The sequence below is a fragment of the Staurois parvus genome, unplaced genomic scaffold (genome assembly GCF_062004578.1).
Source record: "Staurois parvus isolate SC_StPar_1 unplaced genomic scaffold, SC_StPar_1.0 ptg000165l, whole genome shotgun sequence".
Classification (NCBI taxonomy): domain Eukaryota; kingdom Metazoa; phylum Chordata; class Amphibia; order Anura; family Ranidae; genus Staurois; species Staurois parvus.
In genome coordinates, this window is record NW_028317961.1 from 1993352 (window position 1) to 2008526 (window position 15175).

Sequence of the window (15175 nt, forward strand, 5' to 3'; positions counted from 1 at the left end):
TGATGGAATTTATTGATACTGCATTCAACCTTCCAAAGCCCAAACTTAACAGGGTTGTCTCAATTTATCTTCTTCTCCATGGTATGTTTGCTAGTATCTCTCATCCATCTTTTATTCTATGAATGCATATGAATGCTTCTGTTTTTAAGTAGATAGAGGTCTTAGAGCAGATATACACTTAAAGTAAATCTGTCATGAGGCAAATACAAGGCTGTCATTTGGGGACCTGCTTCTGGAAATGCAAGTTGCTGGGCTGTTATGCTGAACCTCTGCATTTAATAAATTTTGTGCCACTTACTCTATACAAGTACTGAAGTAAGAGGGTCAGCATAGCAAGCCAGTTAGAAGTTGAATTCAGCCATAGCAGACTCTTTTTTGTGACAGATTCATTATAAAAAATGGAAGCAGCAGGGAATTTATTTGCAGTATATTTAGTTTTCTGCAGTGTTTAGATTTTCAATGAATACTGCATCTCATACTTTCTAAATGTATTTGGCCAATACACTCAAAGAGGAATAATATTAATTCTCAAAATGTAAGCCCATGACGATATATACTCAAAGAAAAGGTCTGTGAAGCTGTGTACTGTGATCAATAAATGTATTGATTATATACTGTATCTAAAATAGCTAAAGGTATCAGCTAGTGTCAGGAATGATACAAGATATCACTCCAGGCACATCTTTAAGGATTGCAGGTGCTGACTAAGTGGTGCCCTTCTTTCCTCGACTAGCCAAATTCAAAAGACGAAAAGCAAAATATCTACCACATTTTTTTTTCTTTACTCAAGAAACAATATTGTAACATGGATGTGTTCACAACATCAGGTCCAAGCACATGCACATTGTTCTCCACCAGACTCTGCTTGTTCCCCTCTGACGAGTCTTGCCATAGCCAGAACATGAGGATAGAAAAAATATGTAGGGGAAAGTTTTACTTTTTAATTTGAATTGGGCATCTGCTTGTGCCTTGATGTATTTTGTGCTATACAGCACATAATGATTAAGTGCTCTAAACCACTAAATGTGTCCAGGCACGAGCTGATACCTGTTGTTGCTTGTGCTATTATCTATCAATCAATCAATCATCCAATCATAGTTCATGGCTTCATTGACCATTTTCTTTGAATGTATACCTTCTGGGGCCTGAATTTGGGCATAGAGTAGTATTATATTTTCAGTATTAGTGAGCATGAATCAAGAATGTATTACTGTTTCGAACATCTCTTTTTTCACAGCCATTAGTAGGATGTCTTACAAAATTTCCATTTTATATCAAATCAATCCAAACTTCAGCTCTCAACACAATAAAAAATGTGTTATGGCGCACATACGTGGCACAATGCTTGATGGATGCTCTCTGTAACAACTCTGCACCTTTCTGAGACACAGTTGGGCTATTTTGCTTCACTTTCTACTTTGAGCTTTGCACACCCCTGGGGGAAGACTCCATACATGCGTTTGGGCACGAAATCCTGCAAACATCCCATGCAGAGGTCTTTGATGGCTTATATCTGCCGCGCAAGTGCGAAGGCCAAGATGTATCAAGATGGCAACATCCTCTCACAGGATGCGCCAGGCTGTGCTCATTTACCGACTCCTAGCTCCCTGTTGGCTGACCATAAATACCCATCTATGCTGACTAAAGAGGTATTTAATTCAGGCCTGGAAACCATGTATGAAAGCTAAAAATTTAGAGCAAACTGAGCAAAACTGCCAAATCTCTGACACAAGAACTGGCACTCTTAGGGAGCCAGAAGCACAGGCTGGAAATGAAACACAATGAGCTTAGCCTAGCCTATAATAATTTAAGAAAGGAGTGTGAGGCCCTAGTTGAGTCTTTCCAACAATTGCAAGCACAAATTGAGGCCTAAAGAACCGTAGCAGGAATAATAACCTCCGAATTAGAGGGGTCCCTGAGTCCATTACTGATCTCTTTCAAGCTGCTACTAAGCCGTTTCACTCTTTGCTGCCAGATAAACCACTTTCAGCTTTTGCTTGTGAATGTATCCATCGAGCTTTTCAGTCAAAACTTCCTCTTGAGAAACCTCCCAGAGACACAGTTTTTTGCCTCAAGGACTTCTCATTAAAGAACAGCTATTGCAAGCCTCCAGAAACCTTCAACACCTAGAGCTTAATGGTGTTAGGGTGTAGCTTTACCCAGGCATCTCCCCAACCACTCTGGATAAATGGTGTAAGATGAAGAATTGGTCCTTCTGGGTTTAACTTTAAATTGATGATCCCTCACAATGGTTCTACATACACACTGACCACGATTTCTGAGTGTCATGAGGTTTTGGTGAAACTTGGCCTCTTGGATCCAGATACCATCCCATGGGATGCTTCTACCCCACGTTCTTCTCCAATCTAGTAAGCGCCATCTACTCTCAGAGATCACAGGTGGATCTAACATGAACTGAGAGACCTTGCTGCCTGAACCCTCCATCGTTCCACTTCTAAAGGCTTTGCAAGATCCCAATCCTATGCCTCTCTGCTGCACAGATGTCTTGGTGCTAAAATCTTTAAAGTGGAACAGCCTATGTCTACCCGTTGCTGCCTTATGTTACCCCTCTTTGTATTTTGTTTGTGTAGGTTTCTGAGATCTCAGTATTTAAGTATCTCAGTTTCTTACCCCACAGTCAGCCTTGGGCTGTTGCTCACAGGATATTGTTTAAATTACAGAGAATAGGACATAGTTGTCCTAGTGTTTCAGTTATTGGTTCCAGGAGTTGAGAAGTTTCCTGACCCCAGCTTGCTGGTGCTCTTTCACTTCTCTTTTTTGTTTATATCTTTTATATTTTATATTTCGTCTTAGTGCTGGATGCTTTCTATATGCCTCTTTGTGTGGATCTTGGAGTACCTTTTTTAACCTTTTGCTTTATGTTTATTCACTTTTTTTTGCAATTGGTTGCTCCAGAAGATGGCCGCCTTGTCATCCTCTTGCAGAGTCAGCGATTACTGTTTTAAATTCCTCTCCTTGTCCTTCTCTCAACCTTTAGGCTCATAAACATACCCATGTTTTTTTGCTCAAAGACAGGGAAAGTAGATATAGTATTCTTCAAGGTTTGCTTCAGGGAAAACCCCTTACATATTTAATGCAGAGGCACAGGTTACAATTTTTCAGAAGGTATTGAGACCCTGAATTGTTATCATTCTCCTCAAGTTATTGCGGGATTGAATAATTTAAACTTCACTGCTCACCCCAGTCTAGAAAAAAAACAGAGTTGCTGTACAGTATCTGCTAAAGCCTTCCCCAAAACCTTAGTCAGACATCTACAGTCATCACAGCTGATTGATACCTGGCATGCCCACAATGTGGGTGCTACAGAATTTACATTTTACTCCTATCCTCACAATCTGTATGCTCGCCTAGATTAAATTTTTGCTACTCCAGTGCTCCTGGCCAACTCGGTCTCCGCCACTATTCCAATTGCTCTTTGCTCCTATACCCAATGTTCCTCCCCCATATGAAATATTATTACATGCCTTTTTAAGTGTAGCCCTATGGGTTAACATCTTTAATTGGTGGTCCACAGATACCTCTTGGTCCCAAGCAAGGGTTTAGGATAGACTCTATCCATCTTATGGAATGTATTTCTTACATGATAAATATGTTTTTCTTTACTAATAAATAGAACTATTGGAATGTCTACTAGAGGGATTAGCCATGGTTTGGCTCCCACTTTATATTCAAGGCTTTTGTAGGTCTGCTCTGCACTGTTTTCTTTTGGTTGGGTGTTTTGTTTATTTATTTATTTATTTATTTATTTATTACTGGTTTAACTTTGTTACATGGTACATTATGTATTGATCATGCATAAATACTTTAGTAACCTCATTCACTGTCTTTATATACAGTGCAGTGTAATCTTGTAACTTAGTTGGATGCCAATCTCTTGCTCATGATTATATTTTATTAGGGCTGTCTCAATATATTTTGTTTATTTTCTGCTCTATACTTTTATAAAACTTTTGTAATAAAAAAAGTGTTACCAAAGAAGGAAGCTAAAGGAGGGATTACGGCAATAGCTACATATGAGACCATAGGGCTCATGTTAAGGGTATGTCCACTGCAGTTTTCACCACCACAAGTCTTCTTGTATCTAGCTGTACTGTATATGAATGGATCATCCATAATTGTATAAGGGAGACTGAAACAATGCTATAAGTACACTAACTGATACTGCTTGGCTTGAGTCAACAACGTTTGATAGTACGTACCTGCACTGCTCTTCCTGATGTTGTTCATGTGAGAGGATACCTGGCCTTCTCACTTCTAACATTTCTAGGATTCTTACCATAAATAGCACTTATTTTACAGTACTTCCTAAAAGTGTTAATCTGATCATTTTTTACATGAAAAATGTAATTATAACTTCTTAAATGTGGCAAGAGGTTATTCTTAATTGTGTCTATTTAATTATATTCTATTTTTCAGTGATAAAATATAATATTTCATATGCTAAAATGATAGGGAATAAATAAACGACTTGTAAATTTTCAGAGCCTCATACAATATCATTTTTCTGTGTCTTTATTTCATTGCTACATGCAGTGTATCTGCCCACACTAGTACATTTCAAACAGACTGCTAGAGAAAGATGCTATGGGTAGGTGGTGAAAAAATAAATTCATTGACCATGCCAGTACCAACAGGAACATCTCCTACAGCCCTATGTTCCATTATTAAAATTAATCTTTTAGTTTGTAGATGGTTGTTGAATGTATACATGTGCTACGTTTGAAAGCTCTGGACAGCTTCTAGTTTAGTAGCCTACAAACCACATTCCAATATTTATTTCCAGTTAGTTAAACTAAAATTTTAATGTTAAATGTAATAATCCTGCAACATATGATGTTTACTAACCATTTATCTTGTTTTTGCTTCCCAGTATTTCTATTCCATAAAAGATATTTCTGTGGGTGGTATGTGCATCTGCTATGGTCATGCAAGAGCTTGCCCATGGGATCCAAGAACTAATGTAAGTATATTTTTCTTAACGTTTTTACTTCTAATTAATATGGAATTTTATGAATTTAAATAAAGTCTGAGTGTGCAAAGGCCATTATGATATTTTATTAAGTTTATTGGTATAAAGGTTTGGTTGACCTTATCAAATAATTTCCTGCCACCCAATTTCAGCACTTTGTTTTTACTAAAGTGATTATATTGTCTTTTTCCTGTGATCCTCATTCTGAATGTTTGGTGCTCCTTTCCATTGGATGTGTTGTCATGCAATTTGCTACACTTTCAGCTTAAGATGAATGAGTGGGCGTAAGAAAATCTATTTTTTTCAAGACGTCTGTTCCCACCAATGTGTAACATTGCACGACACTGAAATAAATTCACATATGCTTAGGTGTTTTGACCTGCAGTTTACCAGTGAAGTCAACTGAAATAGATTCTCTTAAAAATAAAATGAGACAAAAACATTAGTACATTTCAAAGCAACATACATTAAATCCAAACACTGTTCTAATTCTTATTTCTTCTGCATTACAGAAGAAAGTACTTAGCCCTACTTACATCACAATTTTACAAGTTGAAAATCAAATCTCCTTGTTTAATAAAAAGTATCTCCCAAAACGAGAGGTCTGCATTGATGAAGCCATAAATGCCACAATCCCACACTGGGAACATCACCTGTAAAAAGACATCTTTCCAAGAACCAGTGTCTTTCCTTACCCATCTGTAAACAACTAAAAGTCTACCTAAGTAGCAACAGAAGGAATCACTGCACATGTACAGTATAGGTATTGGACAAAATTATGGAAACACTAGGTAAAAGAATGTTAGGAGAAAGTATTTTTTTCACATTTTAGGCTCTTTTTGTAAGTGTAGGTAGTGTTAGGTAACAAGTAAAGTAGTAATACTGTTAAAAAAAAAATTAGATTAGTTACATTTTCATTTTGTTGTTTGCCATGATGAAAAAAAAGTATGTAATTTGTGAATGTTGCTAATGACTTGTTTAAAAGAAACAATGTTTATCTTTGAATGTAATGACCCTTACTTTGTAAAATTATTTTGTACTTTTAATAAAGTACATTCAGTCAATTAGGGAATTTTGCACAAATTCATAATAAGCAACTTAAAGTCATGAAAGTCCTTTGTGTTCAATTTGCTTAGTAAATTTAAATACTTTTTGACCTGTCACTTGTTTCTTCCTTTTATTGTGTGTTTATTTCTTTTTACATATGGTACACTGTTCACATTGCAGTCATGGATACACGAGTTTTTAGATAGGAATGAGAGTGTAATTATGTAAGCTTTTTTAAGCTTTAATAGTCACCTGAACACATCTAGTGATGTTTAAAGTATAATTAACAGCTTTATTATGCTGTAAAATGTTAATTAGAAGGTTACAATAATATGTGTTTTGTAATGTTATTTTTCATATTAATTAAAATTCTAGTTGATGACATACAGTTAACACTTTAAATTTTACAGTTATCATTTAGCTTTTTCTGTTATTACAGAAGTTTACAACTTACTTGAGATTAAAATAAGTTTCAAAATATTTAAAAATATATAGCATCACCCTGAATTTTAAGATTAGGATTCATTGTTCATGCATATTTAAATGTATTTTTTATGTTTTAAATAGAGTAAGGCATAGTTAAAACCTCTACCATTTATTTATTTTGCATTATGTGTCTCACTGGGGAAATTTCACTCCACTTTCTCTCCTGGAGAAGAAAGAGGTAATTAAAGGAAATCTTCCCAATTTAAGATATATTTCCAACTTAGATCGCTCTCATCCAAACATTTGTTCCCATTGGAAAATTACACTGAGCTCTTGCTGTGATGATAGCTCCTGAAATTTTAATTTACCCGCAGTTGAAGGGTTAAACATCCCTCACCACACTATCTGAAACAACAATAGTCTAAATTGGTGACTTAAAGGAGAACCAAGGGGAGCTACTTTATGCCCAGGTCCAGTGATCTATGCACCTAACAGGTTCCTCACCTAACATCCATTCCTTCATTTGTCTGTGACATCTGCTGTCAATGCTCTGGCCTAGAAGATTTCACATGCATAACATTACATAAATATTATTCTGTCAGTAACAGTTTTGGTGCCTGTTGAATTTAAATAATTTCATTGACACTGCAAGTACTCTAATAGCTGATATTTAAATTATTTGAATATTTGATAGAATTATGTCTTAAACTGAAATAGTAAAAAATAAAACATGAAAAAGTCCATATCAGCCACCAGTTGAGTTTGAGACCAAATTATTGGGGTGTCTTGGGTCAAAATTTTTAGAGTGATTTTATAGCACAGATTAATGACCTTATGTTCAATAAATTCAGTCCTCACAACATAAGTCTCTTGTAGAAAAAATAACAATTATTGGTTTAAGGCAGGATTACTACTTTGTATCCACATGCATGTATACATCTGACACCAAAACACTGCAGAGAAAGGTTGATCTGTTTGAGGGCACAGCTGTACTGGACAATCAAAAATCAATTATACATTTTCAGTGATGTGTCCAAGTTATTTTTCATTCATCTTAAATGATAAACAGCTTCAAAGTATTGAAGAGGATTGAAGAACTGTCCAAAGAATAGCTGCCCAAAATACAATTTTTGAAAATCTAAATTCATTTTCTAATAAAGCAATTGAGTGTATGCTGCAAATCAAATCTGTTTTATTGACTTTTATCAAATACAGTAATTCAAATAGTTTCAAATAATTATATTTTCATAAATCAATAATTTTGCAAAGTTTGAACAAAATGTATTAACGCCTTATAGGCATTTTACTCCTTATTGCTACCAGTGTATGTATATGTAGAAATGTCTACCATTTTGTTTAACCGTTTCAATACCGTGCAATTTTACACCTTCCTGCCCAGGCCAGTTTTCAGGTTTCAGTGCTCTCACACTTTGAATGACAATTGCGCGGTCATACAACATTGTACCCAAACTAAAATTTGATCATTTTCTTCACACAACTAGAGCTTTCTTTTGGTGGTATTTAATCACCGCTGGGGTTTTTATTTTTTGCTAAATTAACAAAAAAAGACCAAAAATTTTGAAAAAAAAACACATTTTTCTTTGTTTCTGTTATAAAAGTTTACAATTAAATAATTGTTCTTCATAAATTTAGGCCGAGATGTATTCTGCTACATGTCTTTGGTGAAAATAACCCAAATTAGGATGTATTTTTTAGTTTGTAGGAAAGTTATAGAGTTCACAAACTATGGTATAGATCTGAATATTGATCAATCCTGAAGTACTGACAGCCAATCTAATATCTTGAGGTCCAAGAATGTCAGAACAGTACAGATATCCCCCAAATGACCCCTTTTTGCAGAGTAGACAGTCCGACGTACTTCATAGAGGCATGACGAGTTTTTGAAGTTGTATTTTTTTGTCATAATTTTTCCTAAAAAGGAAAAAATTAAAAAAATTATTTTCACTATTTTTTTTTTTACATACTGTCACCAGTGCAGTACAGCGTCATCATATAACTGGCATGGCGGTGAACAGTGACACTGACTGGTGACAGTATGAAAAAAAAATATATTTTTTTTTTTATTATTTTTTTTATTTTTTTATTATATTTAATTTTTTATTACATTTTCTTTTATTTTTTTTAAGATTTTGTTTTATATTTTGCTATGACCAAAATAGTACAATGTTACCATAGTAACACTGTACTACTTTGGGGAAGTGATCAGTATTTTTTTTTTTTTTTTTTTTTTTACACAATTTGCTTATAGCAAAGAATTACTTTGCTATAAGCAAGCATTTACCTGAATGAAATCGATTCATTCAGCTTTTTTTTTTTTTTTTTTGTGCTTAGCTGTGATTTGGTCACAGCTAATCACATGACATGTGCATGTGATTAGCTGTGACCATTCACAGCTAGGCACTAGTATACAATGGATGGCATCATGAATAAAGCCATCCATTGTATACAACTGTCATGTGACCTGCTGTGATTGGTCACAGCAGGTCACATGGTACCGGCAACGGGAGCCGGTACTCGGATCTGTCATCGGCCGTGTCCGAGGTGCACGGGCGGTGACAGATTGCACTGCTGCGTCGCTCTGCAACCGCGCAAACCGCGCATGTGCGGGAGCACGCCAAATGGCGTGCACTTGGAAAGCTGCAGCGCTTTTCAAGCCGCCAAACGGCCATTGGCCGGGTGGCTAATGGTTAAATAATAAAAGCTCAATACCTCTTCTTTTTGGATGAAACAGTCAAGAGTGAATAATCTTGCAACATACTGTATATACACTGATTAAAATAAGTTGCGTCACCATATACACTCACACCCTTACACATTCATGTGGCTCAGAGGGCTTTATGGCATCCCTTAGTAAACATACAGTACATCAATATTGATCTCTCCTGGCAATTAAAATCTTTGAGATCTGAATATTACAAAGCATAGTGAGGAGCAGCATAACTGTTGCTAAATCACTGACCATGTTGTTACAACACAACAGCGCTGTTTAAATCTGATGTTTGATTTTATGTCTGCTTTGTATTTGTTCTAGAATTGTGTACACCAGTTTGCCAAGCCATATTTAGAAACACAGATTTTATTTTATGCCAAGGCCAGTAAAAGTTACTGTTTTATTGTTATGCCACTTGATCTAGAAATCATCATGTGAATGTGAACACAATACCTGTGGACCTAGCTGCGACCGGTGTTGTCCTGGTTTCCACCAAAAGCCTTGGCGAGCTGGAACATTTCTCACAAAACACGAATGTGAACGTAAGTAAAATATTAAAACCTTGTATCAACTTGATTAATAGATTAGTATGTATTGTATGTAATGCAGTTCAGCACACAATGCCCAAACATAGAAAACATTTTCTATAATCCAACCTCAAGGACTTTAATTTTTTACTACTATGGAAAAGTCTTCACTTCTCCATAGTATCATCAAGTACAATCAAGGCATTCATCATCAAGCCTTTACTATTAAGAAGCAACACAGATCTTGAATATGCTCCACAGACAATACCTACAGAAAAAGAAATCTTCTAATATCACAAAAAGAGAAACATATGTGCATTAACCATTTTAAAATAAACATACATTAACTGCTTAGTTCCCTTTTTTTTCACTTCGGTCCTTCTCACACCAACAAAAAACACAGCTTTAACTGACTGAGTGAAGTTCAAGGCAATCCTCCCAAGGATGCCGTAATCATCCTTTGTGATTAAAATACACAAAGTGCCATATGACTTTTTTTGCTTTGTTTTCTAATTTTACACAGCTTAACATCGTACTGTGAATAAAGTCACAGATAGCAATTTCCAATGGTATCTAATGTGTTTCACACAGGCAGAACAGACCCATAGACATAAAACAATGAATACATAAAGTATATGGTAATTAAGAATACACATTTACAACAGAGCAACAGTAGTGTATTTTTCCCAGTGTACTTCATCTTGGGCCCAAGTGTAGCCATACGCCATATTAAAGAGTACCTTTAACAACTGTTAACTGCCACTATATAAAGACAATCATGCATTAATTTTCTATGTAGTTACTATATTACCTTAGAATTCATGTGTGTGTGAGTGTGTATATATATAATATATATATATATATATATATATATATATATATACATATACACACTGTAAATATGTGTATATATATATATATATATATATATTAAATTAGCAGATCATGCATGCATTATGTCCATGACAGACCATACATCCCCCAAGTAACATTATTATGCTACTGTCTCCATCTGCTGCATTTTGACAAAGGGGCAGAGCCCCAGAAATGGGTAGACATCACCATGTACTTTTGACAGTTAGCTACTCCCCTTGCAGTTGTAGATGCCGCCGGCCTCCTTGTTTGTTCTCCATGCTGATTGGCTTGTTTTCATTACTGCAGCTGCATGATCAGCCCTAGCTGTTGCATTCTTTTATCCTAGCTGCTAATGGTGTTTTATACATACTGTCAGCAGTCAGTGCGCCTAATTACCACCACCCACTCAGTGTCCCTAATAACCACTGTACCAGTCACAGTGCCCCTGATCACCTCCATACTAGGGTTGGACTAGATGTTCGAGTTGAACATACATTCGTCTCGAACATCGACCATTCGTGTGTTTGGCGAACACATAAATGGTAAGGGCGTTCAGCGTGCTGTTCGCCCTCCGCACCCCACAATGCACTGTTCCCTGACAGTGCATTGTGATTGGCCGAAGCAATGCACATGAGGACAGGTCAGGTGTAATGCTTTGGCCAAGCACAGCGCATGATGACATCACAAGAGGGCAGGGTGACCCTAGTCCTAGATGGGAAAATAAAGAAAAAAGACCAGAGGGTAAAGGACCCAGAGGCCAAAAAGGGGGTTCAAATGAGGACAAACTGCAGCCTTGAAAACCAAATAATAAACAAAAATAATGTAATTTGCAGTAAAAAAAGTACAAATATCACAAAGATATATACGGCATAATAGCCAAAATATACAAAAAATTACCGCACCACCACCCAGGGGGAAAGAAAGTCAAAAGCAGAATGGCAAGATCAACCTGGACAACACTAGACATGCAAAAAGTCCCATAAAGATGTGATGAATAGTAGACCTGTGATGAATAGTATAGTCTCAAAATTTGAACAAGACAGTGAAGATGACAAGCAGGTGATGATATAGATAGCTCAAGAAGGTATGGTGAGTACCAAGGACAGGATTCATGTATAAATCACATAACCATATAAACATACACGAGAAGTGGCTAATAATCAATCTAGATAAACATGATCCTTGATGCAACCATCAAAAATAAATGATATAATCCCTAGTATCAGGGTAAAGAGCTGAAGGTCATTCCTCAGGTATCAGGTAAAGTATGAAAGTATTACAGCTCTCTCATCAAAAATATGCAGTTAGGTTTGTGGTGCAAAATTATGTAGAAAACATCTCCTCAATATTGCAAGAGTGGTTTGATGATGGAAGGGAAATGGCAATATATGACATAATATGCCCAATTTCCCAAAGGCCATTTAGACAGTCAATGATTATCACGTAGACATGTATCATACAGATGGCATAATAGCTTGGTGGAGCCCATAATATGCATAATATATAGATGCCTTGGATATTTGAAGCACGAGGGGTTGTCAGGTGAAGACCCAGTTCAGTAGAAGTCCACAAAAAATGCAGATATGGTGAAGTGGAAAGCTTGTATCAAACCTGTAACAGCTAATAGTCATCAACCGACCTGTAGCCCATGCGTGGATAGTTGCTGAGGTCAGTGGAGTTGAATCCTGTTTGTTAACAGGTGAAGATCCTCCCAATATAGGGAAAGCTATCAGCCACTGTTGGGTCAGATTCCTGTTGCCAGCCCCAAAAGTGCCGTGATAAAAGGCTTGTAATGCAGAGTTATGTAGAAGACATCTCTATAATATATCAAGAGTGGTTAGATGATGGCAAGAAAAATGGCAATATATGGCATAATATGCCCAATATCCCAGGGATCTTTTGGCCAGTCAATGATTGTCATGTAAACATGTATCATGCAGATGGCATAATTGTTTGGTGGAGCCGGTAGTATGCATAATATATAAATGCCTTGAATAATGGAGCACAGGAGATTATCAGACAGAGACCCAGTTCAATACAAGTCCTCAAATAATACAGGTATAATAAAGTGAAAAGCTTGTGGCAAACCTGTAGCAGCTGATAATCATCCTCAGACCTATAGCCCATGCAGAGATAGTTGCTGAGGTCAATGAAGTTGAATCCTGTGTGTTAGCAAGTTAGGATCCTCCCAATGCAGGGAAAGATTATCAGCCACTGCTGGGTCAAACTTCTGTTGCTAGTCCAAAACGTGCCATGATGATAGGCAAGGATTGATATATGACATGCAATATAGTGGCTAAGGATGGCAGCCGTACATGCCGTAAGGAAAGCCGTGGCTCCACAGAGAAAATGTATGAATGTCAGGTCCTGCAGTCTGACTGAGCCACTCCGCAGGGCTGCGCATGTGCCAGGGTGTCCAGGACTCTAGTCCTACCCACATACTGCAATCCACAACTACACTCTAAGAGGTACTGCATGTGATAATTTTTTTTAATTTCATATCTCCTTCCTGTGTTATTAGATTGGAAACGGGTGATCTTTTTATGGCCCTGAATACAAGTTCTGCATATCATGCATTTACCACATTTAAAAAAACCTGTTTGATCCAAAAAAGTTACCATTTTGATAGGTGGATCAGGTACACTTTTTACTATTTTATCTCTCAGTGTGGGTAGTCGTTTGTAAACAACGTGGGGACGTTTAGGGAGAAACCTTGACTAATGTTTGATATTTCCTCAGAAAGCGGTTATGGAGGCCCTCCGTGGAGAGGCAACAGGAGACCAAGGGGCAAGGGAGGATAATTTGCACCTCAAAGGGGACCCCCACAATATCTGAAACAGACAGAATACAATAAAGGGAGTCAGAGGAGAAAAAAAGGGAAAGAGAGATCTAATGAAGGGTATTTTCAATTTGAGTGATGCCACGTTTTCAACAGAGGAAACTGAAGTTTTAAATTTAGGCCTCAAATATGCTCCACCCAAAAACATAGATAAATTTAAGGGGGGCTTCAAGATTCTGTAAAGCCCCCCGTCTGCAGACCCCCACAACCACCAGCCGCAGTTGTGGGGAAGAGGCCCTTGTCCCCATTAACATGGGGACAAGGTGCTTTTGGGGGAGCCTTCCTGTCCCAAAGCACCCCCCCATGTTAATGGCATGTGGCCTGGTATGGTTTAGAAGGGGGGTCCCCCGCCTTCCCTGACCTGCCGGGCTGCATGCTCAGATAAGGGTCTAATATATATTTTGGGGGACCCCTTAGACATTTTTTTTTTAAATTTGGCATGAGGGTTCCCCTCAAAATCCATACCAGACCTGAAGGGCTTGGTACAAATGGGAGGAGGGACCCCACAACATTTTTTAAAAAAAATTTAATTGCCTGGCACTGCCGGCAATTCTTTTTATATTCAGCTGTCCGCAGGGAATCACATAATTTTTTTTTGATTTTTTATTATTATTATTATACAGGATTTATATAGTGCCAACAGTTTGCTCAGCGCTTTACAATATAAAGGGAGACAATACAGCAACAATACAGTTCAATATAAGAGGGTTAGGAGGGCCCTGCTCCTTGGAGCTTACAATCTAAGAGGGAGTGACTAGTGGTACAAAAGGTAATAACTGTAGGGCATGGACTAGTAGGAAGAATAGAAGATTCCATTATTAGCTAAAGGCGGGATAGGCTTCCCTGAAGAGATAGGTTTTCAGAGATCATCTAAAAGTGATCAGAGTAGGCGATAGTCTGATAAATTGGGGTAGAGAATTCCAGAGGATGGGGGAGGCTCTGGAGAAGTGTTGGAGACGAGCATGGGAGGAGGAGACAAGGGAGCTAGAGAGCAGGAGGTCGTGCGAGGAGCCGAGAGGACAGTTTGGGTGATATTTGGAGACAAGATTGGTGATGTCATTTGGGGCAGAGTTATAAATGGCTTTATATGTTATTGTTAATGTTCTGAATTGTATCCATTGGGCAATGGGAAGCCAGTGAAGAGATTGGTAGAGAAGGGTGGCAAATATGGAACTGTTAGTAAGGTGGATAAGTCTGGCAACAGCATTCATGATAGACTGAAGAGGGGAAAGCCTGCGATGAGGTAGGCCAATGAGGAGGGAGTTAAAATAGTCAAGGTGAGAGATAACCAGGGAGTGAATAAGTTGCTTAGTAGTTTCAGAGGTTAAGAAAGGGCGTATCTTGGAGATGTTGCGGAGGTGAAGTCTACAAGATTTAGACAGCGATTGGATTTGGGGCTGAAAGAACAGATGAGAGTCCTGGATTACACCTAGTACCCTGGCATGAGGGCAGGGACTGATGGTTGTATTATTGATCTTGATGGAGAAGTCAGGGGAGGGGGCATGGGCTGGAGGGAATAGTATGAGCTCAGTTTTGGAAAGATTGAGTTTGAGGAAGTGGAGTGACATCCATGCTGATATGTCACTTAGTAGGTTAGTAATACGAGAGGAGACTGAAGGGGTGAGGTGAGCAGTGGAAAGATAGATTTGTGTGTCATCAGCATAGAGATGGTACTTAAAGCCATGGGAGTTTATCAAGTGACCAAGGGAGGAGGTGTAGATGGAGAAGAGAAGGGGTCCAAGGACAAAACCTTGGGGGAC

General features: G+C 37.7%; 1 protein-coding gene across 6 annotated transcripts in view; it reads left to right on the plus strand.

Annotated features, from left to right (window-relative positions):
- The window catches only part of LAMA2 (laminin subunit alpha 2), a 1220316-nt gene that overhangs the window by 398463 nt on the left and 806678 nt on the right, over window positions 1-15175 (plus strand). For all 6 annotated transcript variants that reach the window (XM_089676131.1, XM_089676133.1, XM_089676134.1 and 3 more), the window contains exons 6-7: window positions 4892-4981; window positions 9619-9736. In XM_089676131.1, coding sequence (XP_089532257.1) covers window positions 4892-4981; window positions 9619-9736 — 208 coding nt within the window. The remainder of the gene's footprint in view (window positions 1-4891; window positions 4982-9618; window positions 9737-15175) is intronic.